Consider the following 15,698-nt stretch of genomic DNA (forward strand, 5'->3'; position numbering starts at 1 on the left):
GAATTTACTGCACCAGACTCTTACCAAATGAACAATGTAAATGTCAACATTATAAGACAGAATGAGCCAAACCAAGGCTGAGATGCAAAAGGGAATAGACAGCAAAGTAAATGACAAACACACAGGTAATTCTTAGCTACACTAGTGGATGACGAATGTGTGATATGACCAGAATGTTTATGCATTCTTGGGGAGTGTAGACGTGGATGGAGTTACTTTTGAAACCAGTTTGGCATTGTGTGTGTTAGTCAGTCGTGTCTCCTGCACTGCAGGTAGATTGAGCCACCAGAGAAGCCCCAGTTTGGCATTATCTAATATAATTAAATATGCATGCTCTGTGACCAAGCAATTCCATACCTAGGTATATCAGGAGAAATGTACAAACAAACAAATCCTCAAACAGGATCAACTCAAGAACTGCTGATGGTATAATGGTTACAAAACATATGAAAACATATGTTACATAGTCATATAGTGAACTATTATACAGCAGTCAACCCCTAAACTGCGAGAACATACATTAGGTTGGGTGGGTGAATATACAATGTTAAGAAAAAATTAAGTTGCAGATTATAAAAAGAATGAGTCCATTCATCCAAAGTTTGATTCTCAACAGTGTTTGATTTAAATTGGACCTACATGGTGCTCCATGTATATGGTCACTATTCTAAGAATTTCAGTGTTATTTAGTCACATAATGAGCTAGTAAGTTAACACTGTAAGAACTTATTTGGTTTATATGCAAATGAAGAAAATATGAACACAAATGAAAGCAAAGAAATAAAAAACACAAATTTCAGTGTTCTGTGAACCAGGGAAGATTCCAATGAGGGTCTGGAATCAACAGAGAAACACTAGAGGGTTCAAATCTGTTTGTGAATTTTATTTTCATAAACTTGAAGGTAAGCATATGACTTTCATTATCCTTAAAAAAAAGCCTATATTTTATGTTCATTTTTCTATATGTATAATTACATTTCATGGGGAAAAAAAAGTGAAAGTGTTAGTTGTTCAGTCATGTCCAACTCTTTGCAACCTCATGGCCTGTAGCCTGCCAGGCTTCTCTGTCCACAGAATTCTCCAGGCAAGAATACTGGAGTGGGTTGACATTCCCTTTTCCAGGGGATCTTCCCAACTCAGGGATTGAATGCAGGTCCTGCATTGCAGGAGGATTGTTTACTGTCTGAGCCACCAGGAAAGCCCAATATATTTCATAATAAAATATAAAATGATAAGCGAGAAAAGTTTGAGTTGCACAATAGATTAATAGGTCAAAAGTGGTCATTTGTGTGGAAAAAATTGAATTTAGATTCTCATTACTGACAGAGAACAATAGAGGCCAGATGGAGTAAAGATCTAAATATGGAAAGTAAAGCTATCAAAACTTCGTGAAAATTATCAAAGATATATTTATGATATTAGAACAGGGAAAATTATTTTTCAGTGAAAATTTAAAGCACAAACCATAAAGGAAATGATTGATATATTAAAGTTAGAATTTTTTTTTTCTGAAGGGCAACCATACAAAATGAAAAGACAAATCATAGATTACAAGAACTTATTTTTCACATAGATAAATGATTGAGATTAGTATAGAGAATATAGGATTAATTTAAATTTGTGAATTAATATAAAGACAATGGATTCAATAGAGAGAGAGCAGAGAATGTGAATAGTCAAAAACTATAGTAAAATACTTGAGTGGCCTAAAGAGTCTCAGTAATTAGGGAAATACAAGTTAGAATATCACAGAATTATTTCAGAATGGTTACTGTGGCAAACATTAAAAAAAAAAATTCATGATAAGACGTGTTGGCTAGAATATGAGAAATGCACACAGTTCTGGGTGTAAATGGTAAACCACCTTTGAAAACAACTAAAGTTGACTAATTACATATTCTATAACTCTGAAATTTCATTTTAAGATGACTTGTCTTGGAAATACTCTGGCATGTGTTTACAGAGAGAAATGTACAAACACATCCATTGTAGGACTTTATATTCTTACTGTCCTACTTGAGAAGAGGTATACCAGCTGCAGACTATTCATACAATAAATATTGAATCTGGGTATTCATTTAATTGAATACCCTAAAGCAGTTAAAAATGAATGAATTGATTCTGTATGTATCAATAGAGAGAAATCTGAAAAGTATGTTTTGAGTCAAAAATGCAAGTTCAAAAAAAGTATGAATATTATTTATGTAAAAGTTTCTGACACATAACAGTATATATTTTATACAGAAAATGTTTGTTTGAGATAAGGATACAAAAATATGCATTGGAGGAATTCTTACTATATTCAGGATGTTAGTTCTTCCTAAGTTGATCTATAGGCTTAATGCAACCCCAATCAAACAGAATCCCAGGAGATTATTTTATGAATAAGAAAAACTAAATCTAAAGTGTATATTGAGAGGCAAAAGGCCCAGAATATCCAATGTAGTATTGAAGGAGAACAAAGTTGGAGGACTGACACTACCGACTTCAAGACTTATTATAAAGCTTCAGTAATCAAGACAGTGAGGTAATGGTGAAAGAACAGAGAAATATTGGGTTGGCCAGAAAGTTTGTTTGGGTTTTTCCATTCCATTTTATGGTAAAATCTGAATGAACTTTTGGACCAACCCAGTATTTTATGGCAGTGACAACTTTGGCTTTAAGTCCTCTGCAACTAGCATGTATATGATACAGAGATGTTATTAATAAATGTTTATTGAATAGCTTACTGTCTAAATTAATTAGCTTGTATAAATTTCTTCTAAATTCTGTAATATCAGAAATTATCTTATGTAAATACTTCTGGGTGAATACTTTTGTTTGGGTCTGTCTTGCAGCCTTTGAATTCCAACTATGTGGGGATATCTGAAACAAGCATGAGATGTTAGATTCATTGTGAAAGTGGAAGAACAAAGTTCCTTTACATAGAGAACTTGAGGGTTTAATCTTACCTTGACTCTGGTCCCTAATGCCAGCACCTGGGATTCCTTTGGTTCCTGAAGATCATCCAAGCCCTGCTCTTGAGACTCCCATTTATTCAGTGAGCTCTGAAGAGTTTTCAGTAATGTCCATCTGCACTTTCACTATTTTTATAATCAGAGATATCCAGAGATATTTGCCATTACTAAGACCATGAACCCCAATTTATATGCTTACAATAAAGCAGTTCAGCATATTAGAAAATGATATCAGATATTCCTTATAATGTTGAATGTGAAGCATACTTTGTAAAGTTTATCGTGTGCAATCTTTAAAGAAATGGAAAAACTGCAAAATGATACTTTTCTGTTATTTCAAGGTCATTTACCTGTGAACCTTCCAAGTCCACCAGAAACTACAGTTCCAGTAACACTGCCTCCACACAACTGTACAGACAGTGAATTTGTTTGCAGGTCTGATGGTCAGTGTGTTGAAAATATCCAGAAATGTGATTTTAGATATGACTGCCCTGACCAATCAGATGAATCCTCCTGCGGTATGTGAATTCCTAAATTTTGTATTAAATATAGCCATAAAATAGATAAGAAAACACTAGTGTAATCTCAAGTAGTATTGTAATGTTCTAGTTAGAAGTCTTCAACCTGGTTTAAAGCAGTTTCTTAATATAAAAGGTTTTTGTATAGAAAATGATAGAAGAATCAGCATACATTCTTCTATCATGTCCAACAAGAGGTAAGTGTCTTTAATATTTTAGATTCAAAATACTTGTTTTCATGACCTTAATTTGATTCTAGGGCTATCATTTACCAGCCCTTTTTAAATTCATCTTCATTTTGTCTTTATTCTTCAATATCATTAAATGGAAATATTTAGAGAAGAAGCATAATACCCTCAAATAAGATGAATCTGTTCAAGTTTTGCCATTGTCAAAATACACATATACAATGAATACCATGTCAAATGTGCAGGGTTAATAAGAAAATCAATCCTAGTACATGTGGACACTTCAATAGCTATATACTGTTGAAAGATGGTATCCATTTCTTGGCATCTACCAATCTATGACTTTTAAAAAATGGATCTAGGCAAATTATTTAACTTAAAAGTGAATGTCACAGTCAGAGATACAAACTGAGAGGAGGAAAATTAATCTGCATCTGAATAGGCAAAGCACAGGATCAGAAGAAATAAACACTTGTGAATTTTTTCCCTTCCTTGCCCATAAGTATTGATTATATGTGAATTTATCATAATATTGCTCAAATGTCTTGATAATATTAAAGATTTAGAACATACAGACAGTACAGTGTATCAGTTCAGTTCAGTTCAGTCGCCCAGTCGTGTCTGACTCTTTGTGACCCCATGAATTGCAGCACGCCAGGCCTCCCTGTCCATCACCAACTCCCGGAGTTCACTCAGACTCATGTCCATCGAGTCAGTGATGCCATCCAGCCATCTCAATCTCTGTCATCCCCTTCTCCTTCTGCCCCTACTCCCTCCCAGCATCAGAGTCTTTTCCAATGAGTCAACTCTTCTCATGAGGTGGCCAAAGTATTGGAGTTTCAGCTTTAGCATCATTCCTTCCAAAGAAATCCTAGGGCTGATCTCCTTCAGAATGGACTGGTTGGATCTCCTTGCAGTCCAAGGGACTCGCAAGGGTCTTCTCCAACACCACAGTTCAAAAGCATCAATTCTTCGGCGCTCAGCTTTCCTCACAGTCCAACTCTCACATCCATACATGACCACAGGAAAAACCATAGCCTTGACTAGACAGACCTTTGTTGGCAAAGTAATGTCTCTGCTTTTGAATATGCTATCTAAACTTTCCTTCCAAGGAGTAAGCGTCTTTTAATTTCATGGCTGCAGTCACCATCTGCAGAGATCTTGGAGCCCAAAAAAATAAAGTCTGACACTGTTTCCACTGTTTCCCCATCTATTTCCCATGAAGTGATGGGACCAGATGCCATGATCTTCGTTTTCTGAATGTTGAGCTTTAAGCCAGCTTTTTCACTCTCCACTTTCACTTTCATCAAGAGGCTATTTAGTTCCTTTTCACTTATAGTGACATTCTAATTTGTCTGTGTTAGCCTCATCAAGGAATTCTAAAACTTAAAAAATATAAATACACATGTAAACTAAATGAGGCTGAAGAAACTCATAAAATCAAAGCTGATCCACTCTGTGAATGAGATGAGACAGTAATTAATTCAAGTTGGTCAGGAAGATACACAGTGTATCACAGATGTAGGATAGTGGAAGATGTTGTGGTATTCAGTCTTCTTCATGGGAAGACAACAGAATCCTCTTCTGATCACACATAAGTTATCTTTGTAAAAGTTTACACAAAATCTAATTAATTACACCTAGTGAGCAATTTTAGTGAATACAGACTTTCTTCTCAGTTCAGCTTAGAAATTTTAGTAATGTCATTGATGATTGGATGGGATGTTTTGTTAAGTTTCGTTAAGTTCTCCAAATGTCCTGAATGAATGCTTACAATTAAATTATCACTTTAAAATCATAAGGATGTTTAATTTTGACTAAACATGAATTATTGCCATTTATTTCTGAATAAATTGTATGTCTTTCCTCCTCTATCTCTTGTAAGATGAACTATTGTGATAAATCTTCCTGTCATCTACAGTCTTACATTTGTAATTTTTTCATTATAATAAGAACACAATATAAGATTTACCCCCTTGATATATTTTTAAGTGTACAATATGGCATTGTTGACTATAGGTATAATATTGTACAGCAGATAGCTTGCCTGAAACTCTGTCCTATAATTTTTTAAAAACCTATACTTTTTAAGGTCTTTTTAAAATTATGTGAAGAGCAAGATTCTATTGAATACTTAACCTCTTCACAGAATAATCATATGATCAATATTAATATCAGTGATTAAATAACACACTTGAATGTCATGATTAAAATCACTTTTTTTGATGGAGTGTTTCCTTCTCAAATTTTATGTTAAACTGTGAACCCAAGTTTCTAAATGGTGGTAGTGGTAGTCTATGCCGTTATTGTTTATACCATCTAAAGATACCCATGGTTGATTCATGCTGATGTATGGCAGAAACTGTTAAAATATTGTAACATAATTATCATCCAATTAAAAATTGAAAAAAACTGGAGTTTTGGTTTTTATTTGTTTTAACACACCAGGCTTTCCATTTTATACACAAAACCTCATTGAATCTTTAAGAAATAGAGGATTGAAACAGACAGACATATGAACACATGCAGAGAGAAAGGGAGGGGGAAAGGAAGAGAAAGCTTTTGTTTTTACACACAACCTATGTATTTTAAAAATTACTGGTTTTTTTAGTTTTTGATATTGGAATACAGTCATAAGAATATTGAAAACTTTCAAGGAAAGAGATTCAATATGAAAGCTGTTGACAATCTTATTGCTTTGAATTTAAGTAATTTGGAATTTAGTTTTCCAGTAATACTGTGACAAAAGAACAGACTTATCAGAACTTGGAGGTCATATAAGCAATGTAAGTGTTGTGTCAGAAGAGACTGGTGATGCTTAAAGTGCTGCTTTAGGAGCTAATTAAAACCTTACTTGTTTATGAAAGCAGATTCTTCAGTGTGTGCATTTATTTCCACATTTCAGTGACTATACATATTTGAATATAATACACCTAGATTTCTTTAAAACTCTTTGAGTGATTACATAAAGCATTAGCCTAATTATTTCAGTAATGTTGAAAAGTTTGATTTAAAATTTTAAAAATCCCCAAGAGTAAGAAAGTGCTGATGCAGATGGAAACTGCCATTTATTGATACAGTTTTGTGATTAACTCATCTTGTCTTTGTCCCATTCTCTTCAAGCTATGGACATTTGCAGTTTTGAGAAAGGAAGCCTGTGTAAATGGTACAAGCCAATCTCAGAAAAATTAATTAAAGATTCAAACACATTCAGATGGGGACTTGGTAATGGAACCAGTATTCATCATGGTGAGGAAAATCACAGGCCGTCGGTGGATCATACAACGTAAGTGACCACATATTTGGAAAATGTCTCTTAGGAACTGTTTATTAAGCACTGCCCAAATTCCTGCCTTGCTCCCTTACCCTGTTGCTGCTAAGTCGCTTCAGTCGTGTCTGACTCTGTGCGACCCCATAGACGGCAGCCCACCAGGCTCCTCTGTCCCTGGGATTCTCCAGGCAAGAACACTGGAGTGGGTTGTCATTTCCTTCTCCAATGCATAAGAGTGAAAAGTGAAAGTGAAGTCACTCAGTCGTGTCCGACTCTTAGTGACCCCATGGACTGTAGCCCACCAGGCTCCTCCATCCATGGGATTTTCCAGGCAAGAGTACTGGAGTGGGGTGCCATTGCCTTCTCCGCCCTTACCCTGTTAGTGCTCTTGTAAAGATGAATGTTTAAGTGAGAGAATAAGTGGACTAAGTATATTCTTTCTTACAATATTGAAGAAGACATTTAATTAAAAAAGTAGTAAATGCTCTTATAAAAGTCATAAAGAGAAAATTAATATTGTATATTAATGCATATGTATGGAATCTTGAAAAATGGTATCACTTTTCTTGCTTTCTTAGCTGCTCAGTCACGTAGACTCTTTGCAACCCTTTGGACCATAGCATGCCAGGCTCTTCTCTCCATAGAATTTTTCAGGAAAACACAGTGGAGTAGGTTGCCATTTCCTCCTCCAGAGGATTTTCCCAACCCAGGGATCAAACCCACATCTCCTGTGTCTCCTGCATTGCAGATGGATTCTTTACCTGCTGAGCCATTGGGGAAGTCCCCCAAAATGGTATAGATGATCTTATTTGCAAAGCAGAATTAGAGTATGGATACCAAGGGGGTCTAGGGGAGTGGAATGAATTGGGAGATTGACATATATACACTATTGATATGACACTGTGTATAAAATAGATAGCTAACGAGAACCTGCTGTAAAGGACAGGAAACTCTACTCAGTGCTCTGTGGTGACCTAAATGGGAAGGAAATCCAAAAAAGAGGGGATGTATGTATACATATACGTATATATGCTTCCCAGGTGGCACTAGTGGTAAAGAACCTGCCTGACAGTGCAGGAGACAAGAGATGTGGGTTTGATCCCTGGGTGGGAAAGATCTCCTGGATGAAGGCATGGCAGCCCTCTCCAGTATTCTTGCCTGGAGGATCTCATGGACGAGGAGCCTGGTGGGCTACAGTCCATGGGAGCGCAAAGTGTAGGACACAACTGAAGTGACTTAGCACACACACGCACACATTACACATATAGCTGATTCATTTTGCTGTGTGGTAGAAACTAACACAACATCGTAAAGCAACTCTAATAAAAATTAACAACATTTTTTTAATTTAAAAAATTTAGAAAAATACATTTCATAGACTGCCTTAAAAGTGTACGCAACTTATTATACCTCATGAAGTCTTTGTGCATTAATATTCATTTTTATTGTGTTTCAATGTTTTGCAACTGTTTGATGAGGATAGATGACACAATCCCCATTTCCTTGGTCTCTATGTTCTTCTCCAAGTAAACTACTCCTTTACATACAAAAAAGTCATAGAAACCAGAGAAAAGCATGCATAAGTAAAAATAATTTGTAATATTGCCCAGGATCCAGAAGGAGTTATACACTCATCTCTTCTCCAAATTTCTTTTCCTCTTTTCTTCCTTTTCAAACTTCTCCTCCATCATCTTGCCCTTTTGCTCTTCTTCCAGTCTTGTTCTTTATCATCGTTTATTTTGGTCTTTTCTTTCAAGTTTTAATACCTCATTCCTTCCCCTGTTTTGTAGTCTGCAAATAATACTCCCTACAAGCTCCCATTTTTCTTTTTTCCTTTTAATGATTTCAAGGAACTGTTACTGAAGACGACAAAGAACTCCCCGTTTATATTACAGAGAATCTTTTCAAAACCTTTATACCTTCACACTTCTCTGGTAAAGCTTTATGACCCCCAGCTCCTATGGTTGCTGCTTCAAAGAAAACTAAAGGCGTATCTGCTGTCCAGTCCATTGTTGGCCCGGCCAACTTGACCTTGCATTCAAGGGGATCACTGTGTCTTTAGTGTTCAGTGACTTTATTTTCCTGGCTGACTTTTTCACCCTGATTTTTTGAGCTCTCTTTTGTTGTGTTCCATTAAAATGGTTCCAGTTTTACCATCATTTTATTTAAACATCTGCAACCACGTTGCCCAAACTATATAGAGTAGCAGATATGAATGCTGCCATGTTTTGATCACTTCTGACAATTGGCAGATAAGTTTTGTAATTTCAGTATACAAAAGTTTTCTCAGGCTGCTTCTCTCATAAAAAAGAACAGGGTGATTTCAGAAAGTGTCTGTGGCTCATGCAAAGCTGTGTTTCATTAATAATCTATATTTTTGTAAAGAAAAAGAGAGACTCATTTCGAGGTGGTAAAAGTGCAAATAGAACTATGACAACATATAAGCAGAGTAATATAATTGACTTTTAACTTGTTTGTCTCTGCCTCTCACCCCCACCACCTCCAGTAGACTGCAGATTCCCTGAGGAATTTCAAGGACTGTGATTCCCTTCCATTGCATTATTTTAAAGATTCGTTATATAATTAAGTACCAGTAATTATTTGCTGAATGAGTTAGTTGATGATTAGGGTCAATATATTGATACTTTATAATTAAAGGCTGCAAGGCACAAAGTTAAATATATCCTAAATAGGAATACTTAATCAGATAATGTTTAATGGATGAGCACTACAGGACAGTGAGTCCTGGAGAAGGGTGCAGTCCCTAAGCTTCCATCTCCTCTTGCCTTCCTCTCTGTTTTTTTTTTTTTTCCCTTTTACTTTGTGAAATAGTTCTTATGTGTCATTTATCCTACTCCCTGGTTTGTAGAAGAACTCCAAGCTTCCCTATGGCTCAGATGGTAAAGAATCTGCCTGCAATATGGGAGACCTAGGTTTGATCCCTGAATTGGGAAGATCTCCTGGAGCAGGGCATGGCAACCCACTCCAGTATTCTTGCCTGGAGAATTCTATGGACAGAAGAGCCCGGTGGGCTATAGACCACAGGGGCTCCAAGAGTTGGACATGACTGAGCAACTAAGCACAGCATATAGCACAAGCTCAGTTTACCCAAATTCTCTTTGGTCTTTTTGTTGTTGTTGTTTTATTTTTAAAGAGCTTTTCCATTTAGAAAATATTTTTTTCTCTCTCAGGTATCTGGCTGTAGAGATTTAAAGCCAGATTTTTAGACTGTTGTGTCTGAAATAGTTTTCAAGAGCACTCTTGAAAATACAAAAGCTCTACACCAATTCTTTCATTCTATGATTTCACTTCACCTTAAGGCAAAGACTGCTTCTGGCTTAGGGTGGTGAAGGTCATTCATAAGTTAGTACAAAGAAAAACAAGTCACATTACTGTATTTCAGAATATTCTCTCACTTTATATACCTAGTGAAGCAGTAGAATGTCTATCATGATGGAGTAGGAATATGTAGGGAGGTTTTCATTGTGTAGTTGAATCTTTGATAAGTCTTGTGTTTTTCATCATGGAAATGAAATGGTAAAGGCTAACAAAGTGAAGTGATATTCCAAGGGACACTCTTTGGTTTGTGTTTACAGTTTAACAGACAAGTCTTTATACTTGAGGATCTAAAGTGAACTCTGGGTCTATAATAAGGATTATATCTTTATTTTACTTTTTTTGTTTGTGGGAGAGTAACACCATTACATACAGCTATTTCATTCAACATATGTATGTGAATTAAAAATAGTCTTCTCTTCTTCTGGGGCTTCTTCTGTGTGGCCGTGGTCTTGGCATGGGGCTTGTGAGTGGGTTCTCCCTTCATCCTGCTCAGCAGGGACCAACTAAGGGCACCTGGCATGATATTTTTTCCTAGGATTGAAATCTAAATATTTATTTAAAAATACGTATTGTTCTCAATTATAATCTGGGGAAATAATAAAGTAAAACCTACTCAATGTAAATATCATTGCAATTTGCATGTTCTTTTGAGATTTGAGTTGGATGAAATTTCCATTTCCTTTAACTTAGGCAGTGAGAGGGAATATTTAGTAGAAAAATTATTTTCTTGGTATTTTGGGAAAAGAACCATGATCTAGTTAAACAATAACAACAACAACAACAACAACACACACACACACACACACAAAACACAGAAGCAAAATGGATTTATATCCATTCATGCTCCAGGAACTCCTACAGAACTTGGAAAAACATGAATCTTAACTGAGAATTGTTTTAAAAAATTATTTGCTTAGTATTAAATCAAGGCATTTGTATTACCTAGCATCTAAGCTTTGTAGCTAATTCATATTAAGTTTAGAACATTGATGCTATAGGAGTGTCGTGCATGATTTCCCTCAGTTTGTAATTTTATAAGACCTCAGAATCCTCTCCTCTAACCTCCATAATCAGTTCAACAAGCCAAGTCAACTTTACCATAGTGTGTAAATTGGTGAATTGGCTCATAGCTAAGTACCATAAATTTTATGATCATTTTTATCTCACAAGAAAGCCTTTGTTTGATCCAGCTTATTCATTTTCACAGCTGGAAGCAAGAAGAGCAAAGTTTTGAGCCCTTGGCCCTCAATTCCATTTTATTTGACTTCAGTAAATGCCTATCTGTTGGTTAAGTAAGGTCTGCTATTAAGGTTTTGTAGGAGCCTTAAATCGTTCCCTCAGGCAGATTAAGCTCTCTCTATTTATTGTTCATATGGAATTATATCTAGTAGAATACACATGCATATTCTGGGGCAGTGGTTTCTGACTGCTCACAGAAGCTCTAGAGAAGTTTTGCAAACTATACATCAAGGAACTCTGATCACGTTTCTGTGTTTATTAATATTTAAATATGTAATACATTTATTTAAAAGCAGATTCTGACACTTGAAAAATCAGAATATTCGGGCTAGAGCTGGGACTCTGTACTTTTAGTATAACTTCTAGATGGTTCTAAAACCTCATTCTTAGCAGCCATATATGGGAGAAAGTGGGGAGGGTATTGCTAGAAGAGGGTGGCTTTCTTAGCAACTATTTCCAATTTTGATCAGAGCTGACTCATTTTCCTCTAAATCCAGTGACTAATTAAAAAATTTAGAACAAAATATTTCAGGAAAAATGAAGCAACAGAAAAATTCAAAGATGATTTTATTCAAAAACAACAAAATGTGTGTGCTATAAAGTAACTATTATAATTGGGAAATTGCATGGGAGAAAACTACCCTGTGTTAATCTAGAAGACATGTAATTTCAAGGCACCCTCTGTGTTGCCTCATTCATGTAAGATACCCAACCTTTGTTCTCAAGTCTTTTTGCCTGTGTGTTTTCTTCTCTACCCCTAATCAAAATGATTCTTGCTTTTCTTTAAGATCAAAACCAAATGTACTGATTTTATTAACATCTTGACAAAAAAAGATGGGTATTTTTAAATGCCTTGCATTTTAAGGTTTGCTTATAGATTATTGAGAAGCTGTTTGAGTATGAACCATCTCATTCAACATGCAGATTAGATAGAATATAATTCCGTGTGTTGCTTGTTTATAAAGCTGGAAGTACTTTTTCTGAAATTTTCATTTCATAGCACTGACTGTTGTCTTTGAGATGGGAATGAGCTGTAGTCCACACTGTTGCCAGGGGACCTACATTCCTATCAGCATTGTGCATTTGTACAGGCTTGACATCATTATAAACTAAAAGCCACATAAATAATGCAAGCTGTCTCTGTGACATAACTGTGCATATCATAATGTGTCTAAGTGCTAGATATAAATGTGGATAAAGGCTTCAGTAAACACAAAAATATTTTAATGTTTTCTGCTCTGCAACAATAACAATTTGCAAAGCTTTACTCTCTTAGACATTAAATGCCAGGATCACGGCTTTCTCGGAGTCCTGTCTGGGAAGCCAATATTTTATAGGCCAATTTAAATGCTTCAACACTCTTCCAACATAATTTCTGAAAGATCCAGTTTTATAAATCTAGAATAATGGTTAAATAGTAGGCTTTAGAAACAGTTTGGCTAAAATGAAAATAAAAATGCAAACAGGCAAAATCAAAATTAAACTGTAATAATTTTCTCTTAACTGTTTTAACACTTGTGGGAAATAGCATTTCTGGCAGTGTTTTCACAGGACTGAATATAAAGCGTAATTGCACCTCTAAAACACAAAAAATGGCTGTCATTTTAGGTTGACCTTGAGTTAAGCACCTATTCTTTATTTTTTCATACATTATCAATAATTTGTTTTAATTAAGTGAATTAAGTCACTTTAATTTTATTTTGGTGTATTTTAACTTGATAATATTTTTAAAAAATAAACTACAGTTGCTCTAAAACATGGAATTTAAGAGAAATCTATGCTGAAAATAATACTTGTAAACCATTCCTAAAATAATATAAATATAGCTTGTTAGGTGATATATTTGCCCTATATGGTAAAGTTTTAACAATATATTCATAATATAGCATATGATTTATGATATGTTACCAATGGTCACTGTTTAATAATCAAATAACTTGTATATCATAGTTTTACAGTTACTTTGAAAATTTTTGAATTCATTTTCATTATATAATTTTTAAATGTACTTTCCCTTTAACCACATTAAGATGAAATAAATTTATTTGTATTCTAACTTCTGTACAAAATTGTTATACAAAATATGGAGGAATAAAATATTTTCTCAAGTAAGGTAAATTAGATTTAATTCTTATGTGAAGACAACTTGAAAATTTGAACATACTATATACCACATATTAACTGTTTATATATCACATATCAATCACATATATATTAATATCATCTAATGACCTTTGTATATGCAGATTTATCAAATATTCAAAGATCTTTATTGTCTGGAGGATGAAGAGGTACCCTTGACTAGACACACAACTCATTCTTAAATTAGACATGTATTTCCTAAGCATCTGGTCTGTGAGAATCGCAAGCTTAATCAGACATAGAAGCAGCATAGACATGAATACATGTGTCACACTCAGGAGAGGCCCAGTGTAGACACTGAGGTCTACAGGTCTGTCTTGGTTATCTCTATCTTTAATAATACCTGAAAAGATTCTCCAAATTTGGATTTTGGTGAACAATATAAGTGAACTAAAATCACACTAAGGGTAAAGACCATTTACTGATTATTTTAAGACTTTAACTTTTTTATTGTTACAAAAATACTTTTTCCCCACAAAAGAAGAAATGTATTCTTATTGTAGGAAAATGTTTAAATATAAATAACAAAGGGAAAAAATGGCAATAACTATAATCTTGCCACCATGATAAAAAGCATTGTGTGTATATATACATATATTTGATAAACAAAAATAGGTTCTGTTAATCACATTGTTTTCTAATATGCTTTTAATTTTATATACAATTGGTAAGCAATTATTTACCAATACTTTTTAAAATGGGGCAATAGTTTTCCATTAACAGGATGCACCATAACACAGTAATTTAATTCCTCACTATTTGATTATACACAAATTTAATCAACCTTCCCTGAACACTATGCAACTTTACACATATTGTAGATTACATCCTGAGAGTTAAAAAGCATACAGAGTAGAATTCTTATATTATTAATTATGTTTTAAAACACTTGGTTTATAATTTTGTGTTACTTTGCAAAATGTACTGTTTTTGAAAGCAGTACATGATGGTGTCTGTTTTTCAGTATGCTTGCCAAACAATTGAGTATTGAATTATTTTTTTGTGTGTATTAAAGCTATTAAATATCAGCTAACTGCATTCTTTTCATTTCCCTAAAACAGAGAGAGTAACCTTTTTCCCTTTGTACCTTGTTCAAGTGTATTTCTCTGTGTATCTCCTGTTTGTGCTCTTTGCTTGGTTTTCAGTTTATAGTGCTTATTTTTTCTTATGGGGTGCACTGGGTCTTCCTGGCTGCGTGTGGGCTTTCTCTAGTTATGTGACCTGGGTTTACTCTTCATTGCAGTGTGTGTGCTTTTCATTGTGGTAGCTGCTTTATTGTGCATGGGCTCTAGACACATGGGCTTCTGTAGTTGCGGGTCCTAGATATAAGATCTTTTAAAGCATTGAGGTGGAAGCATTGAGGCCTGGAAAATCCCATGGATGGAGGAGCCTGGTGGGCTGCAGTCCATGGGGTCGCTAAGAGTCGGACAGGACTGAGCAACTACTTTCACTTTTTGCCTGCATTGAGAAATGGCAACCCACTCCAGTGTTCTTGCCTGGAGAATCCCAGGGACGGAGGAGCCTGGTGGGCTGCCCATCTATGGGGTCACACAGAGTTGGACACGACTGAAGTGACTTAGCAGCAGCAGTAGCAAAGCATTGAGGTGATTTTTTTAAAAAATCTGTTACAAATGTTGTAGAAATTTTTCCAAAATTTTATTGGCCTTTTGTTACTGTTTATCATATTTTTCATATCTTAAAATTCTTAGGATGTACATACTTATGTCTCCCAACTGTGAGAAGACGTTTTATTGACATGAGCTAGAGAGGAAAAAAGCAGAGACATCACTTTGCTGACAAAATCTGTATAGTCAAAGCTATGGTTTTTGCAGTAGTCATTTAGGATGAGTTGGACCATAAAGATGCTGAATGCCAAAGAATTGATGCTTTTGAATTGTGGTACTGGGGAAGACTCTTGAGAATTCCTTGGAATGAAGGGAGATCAAACCAGTCAATCTTAAAGGAATATTCAGGGAAGGAATATTCCTTCCCTGAATATTCATTGGAAGGACTGATGCTGAAGCTGAAGCTCCAATAATTTGGC

The 15,698-nt window shown here is 35.0% G+C and overlaps 1 protein-coding gene across 1 annotated transcript in view; it reads left to right on the forward strand.

The window, feature by feature from the left end:
* The window catches only part of MALRD1 (MAM and LDL receptor class A domain containing 1), a 576,646-nt gene that overhangs the window by 164,230 nt on the left and 396,718 nt on the right, over positions 1-15,698 (forward strand). The window contains exons 20-21 of the mRNA XM_070382053.1: positions 3,299-3,475; positions 6,787-6,949. Coding sequence (XP_070238154.1) covers positions 3,299-3,475; positions 6,787-6,949 — 340 coding nt within the window. The remainder of the gene's footprint in view (positions 1-3,298; positions 3,476-6,786; positions 6,950-15,698) is intronic.

Source organism: Bos mutus, chromosome 13 (assembly GCF_027580195.1).
Source record: "Bos mutus isolate GX-2022 chromosome 13, NWIPB_WYAK_1.1, whole genome shotgun sequence".
Lineage (NCBI taxonomy): Eukaryota > Metazoa > Chordata > Mammalia > Artiodactyla > Bovidae > Bos > Bos mutus.